The following is a 22,058-nucleotide window of genomic DNA, read 5'->3' as shown; positions in this document are numbered from 1 at the left end:
ATAAATAAAATCTTAAAAAATAATAATAATAAATAAACTAATAAATATATCTTGAAACCAACTTCCTCCCAAACTGCTTAGCAAATCCCTGAGTTGAGTCCCCAATAACCTCAGCTTCTTCCATGGCTTCTCCCCAACCTTTTCCTATCTCTAACCCTCCCCGCCCAGTACATTCCACACTGATCTCATCCTCACCACCCCACTCCCTCCACCCACTCTAGGCAACTCATCCTGGGATAAAGCCCAAACTCCTCATTACCAAGTTGGTCCTCCTTAACTGACTCCCACCTGCCTTCTCCACCTTCACTTTTTGCTGCTACCTCAAAGGCTTTTTCCCCCAGGCCATGCCAAACTATTTGCAGTTCCCAGAATTCCCCATGCTTTTTATGCTTCTGTATCTGTCCACATATTATCTCTCTACCTGGAAAAACTAATACCATCTACAGGGCTATCTTGTACCTACCTTTCAAGGTTCATCTCAAGGGCCCCCCTGAAAGTCTTTCCTGACTCCAAGTCTGCATATTGAATTAGGCACTCCTCTTCTCTGCTTCTGCCACGCTCCTAAACTATGTTATTGTTCTTAGCATACAGCATTGTTATCTTTACTGTATTTTTACTGTTTTTACTGAACATATAGTCAGTGATACACACACGTACACACAGATATTCATGCAGCATTTACTCAAAAAGCATTTAAAAACTAAGGACAAAATTTATAGTCATATTAATTTTAATCTTGGATAAATACACCGTGAAGCTTCTCTATATTCACTTTGGCACACAGAGTCTTCTTGAGTTGAGTCACAGAACAATTCCATTTGTCACTGGAAGTAGAGGTGGATGGCCTTATGACTTTGGTCTCTCTTATTAGTAAGAAACATTTGCTGTGCACTAGACACCACAGACTCTCCTAAAGAGTTAGCTCTTTCAAGGAGCTTACAGTCCCACAGAACCTACTGAATCTATTTCAAGAAAAAGTTTGTAGTGAGGTTTTGGTATAGAGGCATTTCTGTGCATCAGTATTCTTTAAAAATGTAGTAAAACAAATAGGACGACACATGAAAATTGTGCTTTCGAATGGAATGGTCATTCCTTATGTTAAGTTTTGAAAGTTAACTCCAATGTCCTGCTACCTCTCAGTTTTGTTAGTTATTAAGCTTCAAATCGCTGTCTTTGGGCAAGCAGTGAACATGCAATAATTATTTCGTATTTTTCTTTCTCCTTCTCTATCATCTTTAAATCCACGATATCTCAATCCAACTGATGTCAGTAAATCCAGTCTGTCCCAACTTTTCTCTAAAACTCTTAAAACTATTTGAATGAGATGCTGAGCAGCTGTCAGTTATGGATTTGAAAATAAAAAAGAGTCTGAGAATTGTACGTTCAGTATAAAAAGATTAGGTGAAGCAATTCAGAATGTTTAAGAACTTTAAATCAAGTTAAAAGCAGTTACTATGGCCAGACCTCATGAAGCTCCGCTTAAGAGTCGCATTAACCTAGCAGTCAAAACTATTTAAAATGAATAATGTTTTTTTCACATTTCACTCACTTTCAGTATCCACCAAAAAAAAAAAAAAAAAAGGTAACAATGTGAATTGGCATACAGCAACACGGTCACGTAGGAGTGACCTTCAAGATTTAGCGTCCTAAGGACAAAGCGAGAGCTATTAATCTGTGTACTGGATGAACTCTAGCCCTCTGAGGCCAAAAGGGGTAATTCCTCAAATAAAGAAAAGGACACTTAGGATATTCCAGAAGCTTTCCAATATGAAAACCAAGAGAAAAGTTGAGAAAAATGCACAATCCGGATACCCACAGTAGCTGAGCCCAAGATACAAGATGAATCTACTGAATGTGGGATGAATGTCAAAGTCTTAAACCAAGGCCTCTTCCAACCCCCTCTCTCTCCAGCTCATGCTATGGAATAAGCATGAGAATTTGGCTTCTGAATTTTAAGTGTGGAGCTCTGCTGTCCACTATGGTAACCACTAGCCGTATGAGGCTGTTTAAAGTTTAAATTCATTAAAATGAAACAGGATTGAGAAGTCAGCTCTTCAGTTGCAGTCGCCACATTTCAGTGCTCAACAATCACAGGGGGCACGTGCTACACTGGGCAGCACAGATCGAGACTATTTCCACCATCGAGAAGTTCTATCGAACAGCGCTGGAGAGGCATGGCTGGAGAAAAGATGCTTGAGATGCTAGACGCACCAGCTTTAGTTTCAGAGCTCCCCGGCTAACCTGAGCTACGTTCTGATCACTCTACCTGTAGAAGAGGCATCTCCTCGAGGTGATATACAAAACTTCCACCAGGATGTACGTTTCACTTGGAAGAGGAGATCAGGGACGCAGACCACAACTCAGCAGGTTGCCATATTAGGCCTGAGCCACGCTCTCAAATCAAAATGCTCCCACACATCAATTTAATTGGTGACCCCCTGCCGGCTAATATGTGCTATGGAACCACGCACGGTCTTTCTGGACTTCACACAGCATGCTGAAAACGAGGGTGGCAAACATTAATCTACCTAAAGAAAAGGAGCTGCCGTGAAGCTGACCTAGATTCTCCCTGCCATCCCGGAAGTGCTCCCTGTGCTACACTAGGATTTGTTTTTGTTGCCTGGTGCTGGTTGTTAAAGAAGCACACTTCCAGAAAAACAGCAGTCATCTATCTTCCCTCCATGCTTACGCCTGCCAAAGCTGTTGCTCATTACATGAAACGCAAGGACAGTTGTGAAGTTCATTAATTTGCTCTTTATTCAACACCACAACCTCAAGAATCTTAATTAAACATTTTAAGTAATACGGACAGGCTGAACAGGCTCTCGACAGCTCCCTATACCATGGTTCAAGGCACAGCTTGCTGGACTGGGGTACGACACTGAGAACTGATCTCACTGTAGCACATTCTAGTCCAAAACATGGAAACTCGATCCAGTGTGGCCACATCCTAGCTGTGCGACTGGGCTAAGTTATTACCTGTCTAATTTCATTCTTTTAGAACCTCCTCCCCAGAGTTCATTCACTTCCAAGATGACCCTCCCCCTCTCCCCTTCATGACTCTTCAACCATTTAGGTAACAGATTTCCATCCCACATCAACCCTGCCTATCTGACACCTACAACACTATTCTCCTGTCATCTGACTCATCCTTCCTGCCTCACACACTGCCTTATCCTGTCCCCCCAAAACACACCTTCATTAAGGTTCTACCTGGACCATATGCTCATCTCTAGCACCTAATTCACTGTAGGACACACATCGGCACCAAAATATGTGTTTATCACCTAGGTAAGTGAATCAATGCATAATGTAGACCTTCAACTATCAACCCTTTACAGATGACTTTCAAATCTGCATCTCTAGCTCTGCTCTCCACTTCTCTTCTAAACCCTAGGACCACATTTCACACTACCTTCCAAGTATTTCCTCCATGTTCTTATAGTAGCTCAAGTTTAACATATCCCAAAACCAAGCTCATTGTCTTCCCTTATTAAACCCATCGTTCGATTTTTCTGTTCATTGGAAGAGCTGTTCTCTTAAGCTACACAAGTTCAAAAATCGAAGCATACCTTCACTTCTAGTCTTTATTTGCTCTCAATCCCCATTTCCGGTCAGCCATCGAATCCCCTCAATTCTACCTCCATTCTTCCTCCACTGCCACTCTCGTTTCTAATCTAAGCACAAGCTATTGCCAGATTCACATTCCTAAAGCACCAATCTAATGTTACCTCACTGCTCAAAAATCCCTTCAATAGTTCCCAATGACCTCCTGAATTAAATCTAAATTTGGCATTCCAAGATTTTCCACAGTCTGGCACCAGCTATCTTTCCCTAAATCTCAACTAACACTCCGTCTTAGCTTTCCTACCTGTAAACCTTGATTCATGTGGTTCCTCCTCAACCTGAAATATCCTTTCTTCTCACCTCTTTCTTCCCCCTGTTTTCAAGACTTGGTTTAAATGTAGAGCCTTCTGCACTCTAACTCTCTGCCTGCTCCCTCCCCTATGTCCCCGGATGGAAAGACAGAGAGGCCAGTGATCTATAATCTCAACTCCTTATCCAGTTCTTTGCTGTGCCCACCTTCACACCTTCAGGAGCCCCACAGAAAATATAAAGAGAGGAAAGACAAGACAAAGGAGCATCCCTTGTGACTGCCACGGCTTGCTCTCAGTAAACTGGGTGTCATTCTCTCCAGCCTTGTTTTGAACCTGAAGGATTCATTCTGTTTAGGCCAGTGGTTTTCACATCTTTTTCAAAAAGCACTTACTTCAAAGAGAATCCTTCGGCGATCCAATATATAAATGTGGAGTTTCTCTTGCTGAAATGATTAAGAGTGCTTTGGGAACTAGCACCAGGTAAATGTTATAAAATGAATTAACTCTGATCAGTTATCCCATTATAAGTAGATTATACATTCACTTTTTTTTTTAAGTCTATCGTTTCCTGGCTCCTTTAGTTCATGAAAGGTTCAGGTCATAATCTTCAAGGTGATGACCTCATTTTAAAAAATCCTAAAACCTTGAAAAATGTTCTATTAAAGCATAACTCTGTACGTACTCACCTTATGAAACAAGGATAAAAAGATGTAATCATAGATAAATTAATATGAAAATGGGAGATCGGTTTTGGTTAAAAAAAAAAAAAGGTGAAGGGAAGTTCTACTACTACTTTAGCTTGAAAGACTAACTTTCTAGACCTGATTCATGCTACAGCATGAATGGAATATAATGCTTGAGGAATAACATTTCAAGAGGAAAAGAAAACTGAACGGGGTGGTTATTTAAAGAATCATCAACTTGTTTTCATGCAAATGACCAGAATAATGAAATAAGCAATCCTGCCAACAGGACCTAGAAGCAATTGCTTTTAAATAGGATGCTTAAAGCATTACCACCTAATTCTAGAAGGAATTGATTAACTAATCTCTCTTCTTTTTCATGAGTAATACCAATCATCTACTATACATTAACGCACTCACAAAATTTGTATTTCAAAGATATAATTTTTCTTGAATATTGTTATCAAATCATTTACTTGACAGTAGGTCATGCTGATAAAGATATATTTACCAAGATTTTTATGGTGAAAAGGGTTTAATGACCGCAACTTGAGGGATTCCTGAGAAGACAGTGCCTGAAAAAATGTCTACCCAGAAAGGGGGGAAAAATGGCACACGGTAGCAATCACGGCAGATACGTGATTCCACTCAAAACCTCAACTAATTGCAATAATCCACCCACTATGCCTCAGAAAAGCAAGCTATGTAACCTAAGACAATACAGAGCTATACAGCTACAAGGAAAGCATCAATAAAATGCTATGATTCTCCATAATTCAAAGCATTTAAAGCACCAAACACAGACTAGGCTGGATGCACGCCTTAGGCAGGGAGAAGAGAAGTCTAAATGGATGGATGTGAATATGAAGGAACACTGTAGAAATAGGCCATAAAAAACAAGTTATGATAGGTCCTCCTCCCCCTCCCAATACTGTCAGGAAGTGAGAGTTATTGAACAGGCATTGCTTATGACAGTGAGAAAAAAAGGCTGGCCACCCCCTCCCCCTAAAAACGCCTTCACAAGGTCACAGATATATCAGTGTCATAAATGCATTTAAAAAATATTACAGCAATAAACTCCGGTTAGAGTGGGTTCCACCTCTATGTTCACAGGAAAGAACAAACTCCAAACTTCTCCTAAATTAAAAGGTGATGTTAGCAAACTCTCTTCTCCCTCAGCCTGCATATGAGATCTCTCCCATCTTCCCTGTCAGACCCACAGGGAACCTGACCGTTGAAAACTAGATCCGCTATAGGCAAATAAGCTTAATTTTGCCACTCTTTAGCACCAACTACAGACTCTCACAAACAGTGGAAGCATCTTCAAAAGACAGACTGCCTTACCCATCTCATTTTTTTTAAGCATGGCAACAAGCCATTTCTCATGTTTGATCTGACTACCAAGATCTATTTTTTGATCCTGTAGCCACGGACTCCATATATATCTTTATTACTGTACAAGAAAAACTGTTACCCTGAAGTTTAAATTTCTCTAAGTTTGCCATGCCTCTCCTGAGAATATATCTCTGTTTTAAGACAAGACTCTCAGGAAAACGGAGGTGAGGAGGGGCACATGGCCTCATAGAGAAGTTTCTTGGTTTGCTGCCTCAACTATAAAGTGCCAACACGACATGACAATGACTCAAAGTCCAGCCATCCCTGGACTGCAAAGTGATTAAATAAATGGAAAGAGGTTCTCTTCTCTGGGCTGGTAGTCTAAAACTCTCCAACAATTGCCCAATAACCAAGTATGAACAAACACACTAGACGTCAGTCCTTCAGACTGTGAAAAAGTCAAGCACATTGATAGCTCTCCACCTATTATGAGAACAAACAACTTCTATTAAGAATTCTCATTCTATGGGTGCCTGGGTGGCTCAGTCGTTAAGCATCTGCCTTTGGCTCAGGTCATGATCCCAGGGTCCTGGGACTGAGCCCCGCATCGGGCTCCCTGCTCAGCCGGAAGCCTGCTTCTCCCTCTCCCACTCCCCCTGCTTGTGTTCCCCTCTATCTGTGTCTCTCTCTGTCAAATAAATAAATAAAATCTTAAAAAAAGAATTCTCATTCTAAAAGCTGATAATAAGACAACCCATAAGCAGAATTCAAAAACACAAAGGCCTCGTGCAAATCAAATACCCCAACCACCAGTATTCATAACAAAGGAGAAAAGATAGACTGTATACATATTGGAAATCAGATGGTATAAGAAGAGTAAGTGAGCAACAAACTTTTGGCCAAAGAGTGGAACGTTCTGTTGGTGGAAAAAACTGGACAAATATAAAATGCACGGGTATATAGGAAGAACTTGGGGCAATTCCGAGAAGCATGTTTAACAGGAAGGAAGAAGCTAAGTCAGATAAAGCCCTTTAGGGAAGTACGGAAGAAAGGCACAAAGAAAAGACACCTAACCGGGGCGCCTGGATGGAGCAGTTGCTTAAGCGTCCAACTCTTGGTTTCGGCTCAGGTCATGATCTCAGGGTCCTGGGATTGAGCCCCGCATCGGGCTCCACGTGGAGTCTGCTTGAGATTCTCTCTCTCCCTCTGCCTCTGCCCCTCCCACTCGTGCTCTCTCTCTCTCTCTCAAATAAAAAAAAAAAAACCGCCTAACCAATCTGAAAGGTAACAGTAAGTTTCCTTGAGGAATCCGTGCTCAAAGTGGATCCCAAAAGTCATGTTAGAATCGGCCATATCGGACATATTGAGGAAAGGGGAACATATAAAAAAACAGAAAGGCCTGAGAGAGCATGGCATATCCAAGAGACATTTACTTTGGTAAAGCAAAGAACACGGTGGGTAGCACCTACAGCCAGTCCTAAGGAAAAGAACATGGTGTGTGTGTCTGGCAGGAAATGAGCTGGAGTTAAGAAGACAGAAGGTGATGGAGGGCACTGAAGGAGCGTCAGCTTTGTCCTCAAGGTGCCAAGAAGATAATTAAAGACTGTAAGCATGAAATCGAATGTATATTTTACAAAAACCAGTGTTAGGGATGCATTACAAGGGACAAGACTAGAGGTAAATGGACCAAGTAAGGGGCACTTCTATCAGTGTGAAACTACTTTTCTCATCTGTAAAACGAGGATAAGGGTAAACTAAGGCAGGGGCGGTGAAACAGAGTGAATGCAAGAGATAAGCAAGACTTAGTAACTAACAGAGGTGAAGGATGAGGAAGTACTCTAATGTCTCCCAGATTGATCAAATGCATGGGGTAGATGGTGGTACCCTTCCTCAGGATAGGAAACACAGGACAGAGGGAAGTTTGGGGAGGAAAGATGCTAGGCTCAATTTCAGACATCTTGAATTTTTGAAAAATATAGTTAAATGTTTAGAAGTACAAGTATTGAAGAAAGACCTGGTTCTGCCACTTATTACTTATGCCTCTTGGACAAGGGGCCTATCATCTTCTCCACTCCCTCATCTGTAAAATGCAGTAAGAGAGGTCACTACTCACAGGGTGATAATGGGGATTAAATGAGATCATGAATGAAAACAATAAAGCAATGATAGTTGCTGTTTGTCATTAATATTTTTTGAGCTAATTGTGGAACCCCTAGACTGAGATATCCAGTAGGCAGTTTTTAGAACATGATCTGACATTTAGATGCCAAAAGGCTGTGTACTTTACAGTAAGTAAATACACCACAACTGGGGAGTGGGGCGGGTCTTGGGAAGAATGGGGGCATTGAGGCTTGAGATACAGATTTGCCAATTTGCTGGATGAAAAGAAGAGTCAAGAAAGATTGATGAGGAGCAAGGCAAGCCATGGTTATTAAACATCACAGACACACACTGCATTATATGGAAAGGGGCAGTCCCTATTTTGCTGCAGTAACTTGGTGAATTAAATGAAAAAACAGATACAGAATTCTTCCAATGACCCAAAGAGAACTATTACCCTGAAAGGAAGAAATGAAAGAGACGTGAAGATAGTAAAAAAAAAAAAAAAAAAAAAAAAAAAAAAATGGCTTCTGAGTAAAATAAAGCCAAATGGGGGGAAATCATCAAAATAAATATCAGACCCTTGGATTTTCCAAATAAGGAGAAGGGGTATAGGCAGATGTTAACATAGCTTGTGAAAAAGTATTAAAAAAAAAAAAAAAAGCTACCATTATTTTTTTCAAAAGGAAAACTAGGAAGGCTCTATGAGAAAGGAGTGAAATTGGCTCCTATAAGAAGGTAGGTGGGAATGTGCCAGAAAACACAGACAAGGAAGACTTCTTTATATAATTTTGATTTTTAAGCCATATTAATGACTTACATGTTCAAAATATATAATTAAATCAGGAGGTGAAGAAAAAAAACTAAAATTGAATATAAACAGAAACAAATGATCTTAACTATGTATTTATATATATATAATTGATCACACACACACACAGAAAAGGAACTAACTTGTGAACTTGTAAACATAGTATTCCATCTATCCTCCGTGGGATCTACTTTAAAGGCAAAGAGATTGGCAAAAAATCTTCAACTTTATTTGGTAGGTTTGTTGTCTACAGTGGTCTTGGTAGAGTAATTTCAAAAATTTTTTGTATTAATTATAAGACATGGGCATGGTTGGGAACCAAGGTTCTCACCATGGGAAAAGAAAGATACAAACAAGGAACAGGAGGAGGAAAAGAATGTTGAGGTATTAACTGGAATTGATATATATAGAGAGAGGGAGACATAGATAGTTTATATATATGTATATATAATTTATATGTATAAATTTATATACAAACACGTACTAAAATATTATTTAATAATTTAATATTTGTAAAATTATAATATATAAAATGTATAAATAAATATATAAATGTATTATACATATATTCTAGTTCTGTCCGCTGAAACAAGAAGTCAATAGCAATGAGCACAACTCATTGGTATCTAAACACCACTCCTCCACTGAAAGGAGTCAGGACTTCTTGGAGAAATAGGAGATTCCAGGTCTGGGGCAGGGAAAATACAAGGTGAACTTAGACATCTTCTTACAATAGAAAATAAGAAAGTACTTAAAAATTAGAGGAGATATATCAAAAGGAAGTGAGAGCCAGACCGAGGGGTTCCGACTGGCCAAATGTGACATAATGAAATACAGTACACTGATTTTTTTTTTTTTAATCTAGGAGTCTATTGTGATTTTCAAAAAAGAGGAGAGGAGGGAAAGGGCAAGTCCTTTACACAAGAATGCTTCTACCCAATGTAGAGAAATGTCAGAATTAGAAAAATCACCATTTTGTTACCACCAGTGTAAGACTTGATTCAGACAAGGTCTATCAATGCTGCCAAAACCACTACGTGAAGTGTTTTTAGGGAACAGGATGTTCAATCTCAAAAGAGCCCACAAATTACTGATTAATTACAAAGGGACAAAAATGGAGACCTCTGTAAATCCACCAAAACTAAACTTCTATCGTCAACCAAGGCATCAACGTACCGTCACTGTTAATGGGACAGACTGAGGTAAGACTATTGGAAGCGACGACAACAGCTATGCAGTGCTCTTGACCATGACTGCAATCCGAATCAAACAATGAGGAAACGATCACAACTGTGGGACATTCTCCAAAACATCGCTGTGGACTGAACAAAATGTCAACACCATTAGAGACACCACCCCACTCCTAAAAAAAAAAAGTGGAAGGCAAAGGAATGCTTCTAGATTAAAAAAAAAAAGAGGGATGTGAAAACCAAATCCAGTGTACGATCTCCTCTCCGATGGATTCTGGATCAGAGAGGACAAAGAAACACATATAAAGAGTATTAATGGAACAACCGGGGAGATTTGAATATGGACTAGACATTAGATAATATTACTGAATCAGTGTCAAATTTCTTGAACGTAATAATGGCCCCAGGGTTACGCAGGAAAATGTCCTTATTCTCAGGAGTTGGAGCGATGCGCCGAAGGACTCAAGGGCAAAGGGCCGCTATGCCCACAGCTTGCTTTCACGTGGTTCAGAAAAAAAAAAAAAAGGAAAAAAGATAATGTGAGTATACATGACTTAGAGAGCTAGATAAAGCAAATGGACAAATCACCTGATGAATCCAGGTAAGGGGTTTACAAGCATTCATGATACTTTTAACTTTCCTGTGGTTTTAAGATTTTTCCAAAATGAAAGTTAAGAAAAAATAGACTACAACCTTCTGCACAACAGAGCCCAACCTACCCAACTATGAATGTGCCTAATTTAATGTCTGGTATAAAAGCAGACACTCATTTTAAAAATAATTTTTAAATTCTCATTTTTCTACCAAATGCCTTATGGGTTAGTTACAGAAAACATCAAGTTCTTGGTTTAAATAGAGTATATAAACTATAAGAGATGGAGTAAAATAATAAAGTCCTGTCTGTGTTTTAAAGCCCCCAAATTTGAGGTTATAATCACTGCCAGTTTCTCCAAGGAGCCTGGATGATTCCATTTACTTCCAAAGAACGTTCGATTCCAGGTGGGATCTTACTGCCACTTTGTTCTCCAGTCTCACCTTAAAGAGAGTTGAGTACATTCTGAATTAATCCTTTCAGCATAGTATTTCTCAGTATTCCCAAACATGATCACAGAAGCAGTTGTAGCCAAGCCATAATCCCTATCCGTAAGGAGCGGCTGTTTTCCTAAGAGCCATATACATATAAAATACTTTCTTCTCAAGTACATTCCTACATATGATCTTATTTTATTTTTTAACACCCTGTAAGGTAGGTTGTTTTTGCTGCTTTTAACTCATGAGTAAAGCACTAGGTTTTACTATTCTGTAACCTAAACTGGGTATTCCGCTTGCCAACCTGGCCCAGAGATGGAAGAGATTTGCTTCAGAAAAGGAACCGAACAGCAACTAACATTCATGTGATGACTAACGAAACTAAAAGAAAGGAGACAGAGGCCTCTTCACCAGGATGTGTGCTCACAAGATATGCACAAAGAAAAGTGAAGTTCAGTGTCATTTAAGCTAATCTGTACTTGAACCTTTTAAGAGATAAAACCATTTGAGCAGTAATTTAGTACGAAATTAACTTGGGGTTTTTTTTTCTCCCTATCTATGAAGTTTTCATTGTTTAAGTAAGGGTTTCTGCAAGAGGAATGAAGCGATGCTCCTTTCCTATTCAGAAAAGAGAATCAAGCTAATGACTTGTAGTAACGTCAGGGTGGCTTGGCTTATCACAGGTATATCCATCCAGCAAAGAACCAAACACATATCACATTTGAACATACAACCTTTTTCCCAAGACTGTCCCCAAATACAACGTAATAATCAAGTGTTTTCATATCACCGAATTATCATGCTATATAATCTTCTACTAGCAAGCTCAGAACTTGGTAGGGGAAGGATGCCGGACAAAAAAAATAAGGGAAAACCGCTGGCAGATAGTATTACCAGATAAAGGCTTTGAAAAGATCCTTAAGATAACAAGATTAGCAGTTAGACTGAGAAACAAAGTTTTCATTTTTTTCTTAAGCCAGTGACAATGCACCCTCTATGTGATCAACAAAAATGCGACCCATCCTGATGCTAGAGATGACTGAACTTAGTTAGGCAGCACTGCCCCCGAAGTCAAAGCTCTTTAGAAAGCGGGCTAGTAAAAGCCGGGGTTTTAGTACACTGTCCGTCTAGCTCCCCAGGTAGGTAGTTCTTAATAACTAGACATTCTGAACATGAGCACCAAACACTCTTCTAAGAGGGTACATCTTTTGGATCATCTTCAGAGGGGTACGTCTCATTGATGCCAAGTCAGTGGCTCCCTCTTACTCTGACCCAGAATTCTGAAGTCTTCCTACTCCTGAAGACTCGACTTTTTGTCTGAAAGCCTCACTTTGCCGGCGTGTAATTTGTTAAGTCAATCACACCATTTTCATGCTGTAGTAAGTGCCCGTATGCGAACCTGTCCTACCAAACAAAGACTCAATATACGGTCGGCACTCCAATGCTGAAAGTTTTCATTAAAATAAATAGCCACAACGTCTGCATGCTTCAGCTTACTGTAAAGAAACATACTCATGTATATACCGGTAAAGCAGAAAAAGAAAGGTCTGTATCGGGGTAGAGCTTGGATAAGCACGTGTTAGTGAAACTGAAGATGCAAAAGGGAGATGCTTCTTTGCAAGGGAGGCAAGGAGCATCAGCAGGCCTCCACCTAGAAACCAAAACAGTCAAGTGAAAAAACAGGGAAGAAAGCAGTTTCATGCAAAGACCACCAGCTGAAGACTGAGAGCAGAACCCCTTTCTTCCTCAGTTCAACGGAGAATCATTTGTCTTCCAGTCCCACCAGGACTGGGCTGGAAAAGTAGTGTGAAATGGGGGCAATTAGAGAAGGAGGGATAAGAAAGCAGTTGAGGAAGGAACAACCTAAAGACAGAACATGGAGGACTGCGAATCGGATGCAAGAAGCAAGAATCTGAGATTAGGTTTTCTGGAAGGGCAATGTCACGATCGTGTCCAGAAAAGAATCACAACGTGGGTAGGTAGTAGGTAGGTAGACTTACATCCTGACTAGCAGAGGCTGGGGTCAGGGGAATTGGTTGGGAAGCTTCTGCTAGTAAGACATGGTTCAGAGACGATGTCGAGGCTTCCAGAGAATGTCGTGGAGAAACAACCAGCCCCATTTTATTTCTGTCCAAGAGCGAAAGCTAAGGAGGGAAAAAAAAAGACTCCAAATTTCAGGGCCTCGGAGACCAGGACGACGGTGGTGTCATTTGCAATAATGGAGACTTTGAGAAAAGTTGATACCTATGGCAGAAAAGATGAAAGGTTCAGTTTCTGACATGTTAACTTTCACATTAATCAGAACCAAGTGGCGATCTGGTACAGACAATGGGAGAGATGGGGCCAGTGAACCCTTTGTTTGTAGGCAGGTTCCTCCCTGTCCCCTGCAGGGACCTCATAACTTAATTCCAATCTGACACTGCAGTCCAGTGCTGGATAGCTGAAGAGCGCCTACCTTACCGAGGAAGACTGCCAAGAGCAAAATACTTCTTCCAGGCATTTTTAAAAGTCCATGTCACTGGAATATCATCTTCAAACACTGAGTAGCATTTTAAATATATATCACAGTGCTTTCATTTCAAGCCTATTTAACATTTCTGAAATATCTAGATCAAAATGTTGGGTCAAATGACTCTATTCCGGTAAAATATCTACTAAAAGAAAAAATTTTCCCCACCCACCCCACATCCCTCTTAAGATAATCACCCCATTCAAGACACCTGTCAGTCATAACAGATTTTTCTCAGTGCTGCTTTCTCTCAACCTTGCTACCAAGTTGTTCTTTTGAGTAATAATAAAGGCCACACGTCATTTTTGCGGTGCATGTATATAAATACCTCCAGCTCCCTTTCTTCTAACCCTAGTTCAAGGCCAGCTGCACCAAAGCTTTTGAGAACCAGCACTGGAAGATCTTCAAAGAGAAACTGCCCATTAACCACAACAGCAGTTGCTGGCTAGAGCCTGCAATTTAAATCTCTGAAAAAGAAACTGTGGCTTCTGAAATTTCAACAAGGAGGTGCCACTTGTAATTACAAACATTCCAGTGGGTCCCTTCCCTCATTGATGGTTTCCAAACAAAGGCTTTTTATTCGATTTTGGTGGCACTCCCGATGGAGGCATTCCTTCGTGCTCTGCTGGTGCAAAGGCCAGCTCAGAAGAGGGGCGCAGGAGGCGGGTTTTTACCTGGCCAGGAATGCCCAGACCCCTCAAAACCATCTCACGTGTAATTACTTGTTTGGCTGGAAACCAAAAAACCAAATGCTTCAGATTTATAGTCCACATTAAATACATTTGCAAAAGAACCTCTTAACACACACACACACACACACACACACACACACACCCTTCACATTTCATGAACCTTGAAAAATGGAACCAACCTATCTTCCCATAAACCAAAGTTCAGAAATTAACCCTGAAGCATTCCAGCATTTCTAGCTGAAAGTAAAAAATCCTCTTTTAAATCAACAGGGCAAATACAGAGAAGTAAAAATAGTAACCTTTATTCTCTGCCTACCACCCCGAACCCCCGTCCTACAAAAATAAGGCCCAGATACTTACAGCTTGTTGTTTGGGTTTCCCACACCAAAGAAGGCATTCTGTGATCACTTCGGTTACAGAATACAGGCTGAAATTAGCACTTAGCCAGTGCGAGCCGAGAAAAGACATTTTTTTCTTTTAAGCCATATATTCACAAAACGCAAAGGCATTTATACCACGGAGGCATTCAAAGATAAATACATGAATGAGGTATCTCACAGCCATCAAACTAAAATAGCCTTGCCTACAGAAGTCCTCAGACAGAGAGCATTCATTATGAGAACAACTGGAAATGGCCAATCTCGCCATGGGTGCTTTCCATAGTGCGCCACAGTTGAGGGATTAGCTACAATTACGGCATATTTACACAACCATATTTACACAACAATAAAACTCATCTTATCCGATCCAAACAAAACCTTGCTCAAAATAAACCAAACCACATGAAAAGGTCTCGGGTGCAGGCAGTGCAGGCAGTAATCGGCGCTCTGGCTTCTCTAGTTTCTGCCTCGGCTTTGCACCACCATAATAAGCCTTCACCCTACCTCGGTCAAGCATGGGTATGGCCAACGTTCTGTATTAGCAGTTGAGAAAATGTACCTTCAGTTCAGGATACTGTGATTTTGGGGCGGGGTGGGGGAGGGAACTGTATCTTACAGAGAATCTTTCTAAAGTAAATTATGTTGAATTTGTTTGAAATTTGTTGAAACTCATCTGGAAAGCAGAGGAAGCATACAGAGGACAGACTGACCACAGGTGGGTAATTTACGGAACTGGGTGATTGGCACACAGGGTTAATGATGGTATGCTTCCTACTTTTGCATATATTTGGAAATCTCCATAATAAAATGGAAAAATAAAGAAAATATGATCAATGTAAAAAAAGTCATCTTGCAAAAAAAATTTTTTTTTGCTTTAAAAGAAATTATTCTCAGCTTTTTCTCTGCTTAAATGAAAAGGGACATATATCTGGTAAGAAAAATCCAGATCTGTTCTAGCTCCTGACTTAAGGATTCTTCCTTTTTTTCCTTAGTTACATGGAACCAGTTCTACTGTTAATATTAATGCTTGAAAAGACAAATCAAGAGCTGAAAAATCTAAAGCTGGGCTCCCGGACCAGAGTTTTCGCACATTTGACTTATTACTGTGACACAAATCCAAGAGCTCTCCCCTGTGAAGGTGTTTTGGACGACATTCATATTGTGACTGCCAAATAAAGTCCAGAGGTTTCAGAATCATTTGTAAACACCAAAGACAACCTTACCAAGAACTAGTCCTTTTATCTCAGAGGTCACTCCTCTGACCCATGGGTTTATTACCTAGAACAACAATTAATCTTGCTGTCTTCACAATATAAACTAGGCCTAGCCAAGGTATGGTGTGCCCATGATCCACATCCCTCACTGGGGCATCCCTGCTGGGAGGTAGAACTGGTTTGCTGACTCCACATCAAGGGACCTGGTCCCCGTCCAGGCTGTGTAGCTGACTTATCCTCAGTTCCACGGTCAGCAGGGTCCTTCCCTCTCCGGGCTTGGGCTGCCTCACTACAAAATAATGAGATTTCACCAGATGATCTGTAACATCCTTCCCCTTACAAAAATTCCACGATTATAAGAATCTGTAGTTCCTCAACAGGTAATAAGAAAAAGGAGCTTTGGTGTTAAAATGTTACATTTTCTATTCCACACGTTTCAATGTGAATATGAATATCTGATTGGGTGAGTTTCGTGTATATGTGCACATACGTGTACATACGTGTGTGTATATATACATATTTGTATGAGTGCACATACATACTGACTGATACCATTAGGTATTTATATGGGACTAATTGCTTCCAACTCAAAGCAGCAAATTTTCAATTCTGCAACAGATGTCGCTATGTGATTTCTCCTTTCTATGCTGGATTTTCAGTTAAAAATGCCCAACGTAATGGTCAGTACTATTCTTCCCAAGAAAGAGATACAGCATTTGAATCCTTAGGATTTATTTCTTATAAATTTTCTTCATACGCTGGTAAATTTCCATTCAAATCATAGCATAGATTAGTTTGGCCCAATTTAAGAGATCTCCCACATAAAAATGGGCCTTTTGTTAAGCACACACACACACACACACACACACCCATTTTTTAAATGTAAATTCTAAGTGGCCGATTAGGCATTAAAATGTCACGTACAAAAACCCAGAGAATGAGACAGTTTCTATTCACAGCAATACTATCAATTTTTTAAAGCCTGAAAATCATTCAGCAATGCAGGCCAAGGAATTATAAAAATTCACTTATGTATGAGGCCAAAATGTACCAGGTGTGGGCAAAAGTCACAAAAAACTCCAAGAGCACCATTAATGATAATGAAAATTCTGGATTTCAGTTGGTACAGCATTTCTTTAAAAATAAATAGTAAGACTAGTATTATCGTTTGCAAGATAGCTTACCGATCTGACATTCTCTATCAACCACTTCTTGACCCATGTCAAAAAAAAAAAAATAACAGCTCTTTCCCTTCAACCAGTATGTCCTCCAATGACCATCAGTCTCAACAGGTAGCTAGCACAGTCTTCTGCTGAAATTCAGAGCTAGGAGAAAGCATTTCAAAATCTCTCTTTTAGACCCAGGAACCTGTTACCTTCTGGGCTTTTAGAGGGAGTGGAGCGAGATGAGCAGTCAGGGAGGTCCAGGACCGACTCGATAAGAATATGAAGTCAGGAAGTGGGAGAGGAAGCGAAAGTGTCCTGCTTGTTGGCTTCTTCCCTGTCCCACTCCCCTTTACCAGGAGGGCCATTGGGGAAAACTGGGTAAAGCATGTACAACATCCATATGAATAAAGCTCTTTGTTCCAGAGAACTGCCTGCTCTTTTATTCCCCCCTTTTTCCGTATTTGTTCATTTCAAAAGATTGCTCAATGGGCCTCTTGTTCCTCCAAAATGTCCCAGGCAAATAATGCAAGCTTGTCTCGTCACACAAGTCACTAAATGAAGCCTTGTGCGTCTCCAGTGACACACTGTAAATATAAAGTGGCATTAATGAGGGATATTTTATCAAAGCTATCACAGACAAGTGCAAGTCCCTCCTGCGGCTATTCAATTTGATGCAGGGAAAGGAAACAATAGCAGGCCGGCACTTTTTGCAAAGTCCCCATCCCCGGTATACAAGCCCCAACAGGCCGAGACAAGCCAAACTCAGCCCCTGGGCTTCCCAGCACCATCACAAACCCCCACCCATCAGCCAACCTCTCTAATGCTAAAAAAGGTAAGAGGAGGGCAATCAACCACAGGTTCCCGGCAGGCAGGAGAATCAACACCATGCATGCACCTAACACGTAACAGGCGTGATTTACACGGAGGAGTGAGTTTTCACAACCCCATTGCAGCTGCGTTTCATTAACATCCACTTAATCCACACAGCACAGGAGGGATGGGAGATTTTTCTCCAGGGGATGGATGGATTCAGTGACAGGGGAAGACGGAATCAGGACCTCCAGCATGATGGCCCCAGATCGCTATCCCAGCCAGCATGTAAATGAAACACGCCTAATGAAGTTAGAAGGCAACACCAACAGGTTTCTCTAACCTGACAGTGGCACCTGGAGGCCTCTGGAGAAAGCTTAACGGGAGAGGATGAAGGAAGCAAAGTCCCCCAGTGCCTGCCTGGAAGTCTCCTCTGGGTGCCCAAGATCTGGGGGCTAGGCCAAGACCCCTTCCCAAAGCCATCACCAAAAAATGCCTAAGAGAAAAACAGATTTAAAGAAAGTCATTTCACCCCCTCACTACAAATCAAACCCAATTACTTTCTAATTTGAACACAATCTGATAACCAGCGTACAAACAGGGATGTACACAAGAGCAAGAAGCTGCTTCCATGGTAACTGGCAACAGAATTTTCTTGTAGCTTTGACATGCACGGTTGAGTTCCAGACCGCTCCTTTCGGAGTCCGCATACATCCCTCGCTGGGAAGGCAACTTCTCACCGCCAGATAGTTACAAATAATACAACTGTTGCTACTACCCGGTGCCGTCAATGAGCAGGCTCGACAGACGAGGTATCAGCTAATCCTACTCTGCTGCCCAGCGGCATTGCACAGCTCCCATCTTTAGTCAAAAGGCAATATCCCCGGCCAGCGCTGTCCCCCCCCCCCTTTTTTTTGCAGCCAATACAAGTCTATTGTTGCCTCTATTATGCGCCAGTTACCGAGCCTTTACTCACGCTCACGTTTAACCGACATTGGCGCTTTTTACAATGCAGCAGCATGAGGGATCTCTTTCAGGAACATTTTATTGAACCCATCCAGTCAGAGACATCACCCGAAATGAAGTTGTAACCACACCGGCATAGGCTGAACCCAATTATCTCGTAACTCATAAATTAAGAATTCACAGAGGAAAAACACATAAACAACATCCGGAGACAAGCAGTGCCATGGAAGAAAAAAATCCTCAGCTCCGGAACAGAGCTGCTGCCAGATTCCCACCCCTGTACATCCCTGATACGTTCCCCAAGCCGAGATCCCTTGCAAGCCTGTTGGCGGGGGGGTAGTAGAAACCAAGCCGGCATCCCCCAAATCCAAAGCTAGCACCTCCGACATCCCCATTTCCTACAGCGTGTCTCCTGCGGTGTTTACGTAACTGTGTGTCCTCTAGCGTGTAAACAAAAGGCACAGCCCAAGCGGAGAGGAGCCCGGTAGAGGCACGGTGGCCCCAGTGCTGCGCCCGCCGCGGCCGGGGGCTCCGCAGGTGGGGGCTGAGCTCTCGGTGTCCTCCGCCACTTGTTGCTCGCGGGTCTTGCAGCTCCCAAGCTGCAAGGAGGGGCTTTGCAGGCGCCGAGCCCTGCTGCATCCCCTCCTGCACCTCCCGCCGCCCCCCACCCCCCACCCCGCGGGCCCCGTGCCTCCCGGTCCCGCTCCCCGCCCGGAGCCCGCAGCGGGCGGCCGGGGGGTGCGGGGACGCCGCGCAGCGCGGCGGCGGCGGGAAGGGGAGGCAGGGTGCAGTACGGCTAGCCTCTCCGCTGGGGAAGAGCTCCGGCTCCCTTTTGTTAGCAAAAGCAAACACTGCCCTCTTCTTTCCCGACCGCGCCAACGCGCCCGGCACACGGGCAGCCACACTTCGTGCTCCTGCCGAGTGCTCGGCGTCTTGGGGGCAGGGGCCCGGCGTGCAGAGCCGCCCCTGAGCAAACGCCCAAGACAGCTCCGCACACAGGGGGCGCCCGGAGGCCCGCAGGGTGCCCGCCTGGCCGCAGAGGCCGCGAACCTCTCTCCACCACCCTCGGGCTGCCGAAAAGGACCGGCAGCCTGTAAATCCGGCGTCCCCACTCGCGACGGAGGACGCCGCGGGGCAAGCGGGCTGCGGGCTCCCGGCTCCTTCCCGCAGAGGCGGCGACAGCAACCCCCCCCTCCCGGGGCCGGGCCTGAGGAACTTTCCCTGCCTGGAGCCGAGCCCGGGAGCCCCGCAGCCGGGCGGCGCGGGGCGGGGGGGGGGGTGCGGAGGGCTGCGATAGGGCTGGAGGGAGACACGAGGGGCGCGCGGTTCGGAGGACTGGGGGAGAAAGGCAGAGCGCGGGGAGCGCAGGAACGGCGACAAGTCTGGGGATGTCCTGTGGATCGGTGAGCAATCACGCTGGAGGTGGCTGCTAGTCAGCCATGGGGAGGCTTGGGGGATAGAGATTTAGGGGGCCCGATGGAGAGGTGGGGGCGAATGGGCAGCCCTGGGACGGGAGGACCTGCAAGTTACCGGGACAACAACGAGTTTGGGAGGGTCCGGAAGGTTGGGGGGTGCCTTCCATCCATCCCCTTCTCCCATATTCTCGAGCCCCCGGGCCCCCGGTCTCACTCCACTCCGCACCCCGCGCCAAGCCGGGGAGAAGAGGTGTGGGTGCAGCCATCCCTAAGGGCTCCAATTCCCACCCAGATGGGCAAGGGAGAAGGGGATCACCGATCCCCTCTGCCCCTTCCATCTCAGCCCTGAGTTTCCTCTCCACACTCCCTCCGATTCGGATTTAGGAAGTGGGGGAAGGTTGTCATGGAAACGTTTCCCCCTTCCACGGCTATGGCTACTGGGGTGCCTTAGGAGATTTAGAGGGCCAACCGGCTGGTGCCCACACCTACCTGTGGGGATCAGTGCCGCGGCGGAGAGGAGCAACAGCAGAAGCCGGAGTCGGAGCCCGGGAGGCGCCGCCGCCGCCGCCACCGCCGCCACCGCCGCCGCACACTGGGATCCGCTCGGCAGCACAGCACTCGCCATGTCGGGCACCTGCCTCAGACTGGCGGCGGTGGCTTCCTCGGGAGCCCGAGCGGACAACTAATGAGATGCTAATGACATGCGCTGGGGGGCGGAGTCCGGACCGACCAATCACAGCGCCGGTAGCCCAACCCGGCTCTCGGAGGACTCGCCCCCTCCCCCACCCCGCCCCCTGGCGCTGGCGTTCGGCGGCGCGCCCGCGCCACCTAGGGGCGGGGCCAAGGGGAGGGGCGTATGCAAATGTGTTTATGTTAAAATTCGTTTTCGCTTCCCCGGGATCAAGGAAAGTGTTCTCCTGGGCGCCTGGCTTGTGGGGGCTCGGGCTCCAGGGGGCGGGTCTCGCTTCCCGTACACCTATATTAAGAATGTATATAGCAGTCGCTATAGCCGACCGACGACTGGAGAATCTCCCTAGGAGGAGGCTCCCCTGCCTGGTACACCGAGTGCATCTGGCCTGGAAACCACACGTTGCAAATTTCCGTCACTCACCTTGCACCGAAGGAATAGATCTTTGGGAAACGGGGGCTGTTCGGGAGTGGAGAGTGAGAATGCAGGTCCCCGGATTGACAAAACAATCTGGGAGAAGTGCATGCGTGCTTTGCACGTCCGGCGGAGCGGGCAAGCCCGCTCAACAACCTAGCGGTAGACTTGGGCATAGTTGGGAGAAAGGAGCCCGAGTCGGGCTCTGGGATTTTCGAGTCGGTATCTTTGCTGTAGATTTTCCGGAAAGGTAGCTCGGGGAGGGTCGGCTCCGGCTCCCCGGCTCGCCGAAGGTGTCCTTCCTGCCTTTTATATATATGCGTATTTAATACATTTGACATGTGTAATAATACATATTTACGATTACACACATCCAACAAAAAATCTTTGTCACGGCTTCGGGGTGGTGGGCGGAGACGGGGGGTGTGTGTGAAGATAGGGTCTGCCATCTTCCTCCTTTGGGGTTCAAACCCATTCCCTCCTTCTCTACGCCCCCAGTCCCTCCTAAGGCGGCTGGGGCACCAACAGGTGCTCTGAGCTTCCCGTGTCTCTAGGAGAGGTTCTCCCGGCTGAAACGATTTGCTTCTCCAGACTGTCTTTCTCTCTCTGAAATTGCCTCTGCTTTCTTTTCAACCAGGCAGCCGGCTCTCTTGTTTGTATGCTTTTTAATTACTTATTTTCTTCCCCTCTAGAAGATCGTATGCGCTCTGACCCTCTGTTGCTCAAGCATCAAATTGAAGGACGAGCCATATTAAGTGTAAAGGTTTATAATAATTTA

General features: G+C 44.0%; 1 protein-coding gene across 3 annotated transcripts in view; it reads right to left on the bottom strand.

Annotated features, from left to right (window-relative positions):
• The window catches only part of CADM1 (cell adhesion molecule 1), a 323,782-nt gene extending 302,952 nt beyond the window's left edge, over positions 1 to 20,830 (bottom strand). For all 3 annotated transcript variants that reach the window (XM_045894983.2, XM_045894984.2, XM_054512280.2), the window contains exon 1: positions 20,668 to 20,830. In XM_045894983.2, coding sequence (XP_045750939.2) covers positions 20,668 to 20,803 — 136 coding nt within the window. In that variant the 5' untranslated portion in view covers positions 20,804 to 20,830. The remainder of the gene's footprint in view (positions 1 to 20,667) is intronic.
• Between the last annotated feature and the right edge of the window lie 1,228 nt (positions 20,831 to 22,058).

Source organism: Mirounga angustirostris, unplaced genomic scaffold (genome assembly GCF_029215605.1).
Source record: "Mirounga angustirostris isolate CCGP_5_RB_7025 unplaced genomic scaffold, mMirAng1.0.hap1 SCAF_13, whole genome shotgun sequence".
Taxonomy (NCBI): domain Eukaryota; kingdom Metazoa; phylum Chordata; class Mammalia; order Carnivora; family Phocidae; genus Mirounga; species Mirounga angustirostris.
The sequence above is the reverse complement of the archived record's forward strand: the minus strand, read 5'-3'. Positions and strand labels throughout refer to the sequence as shown.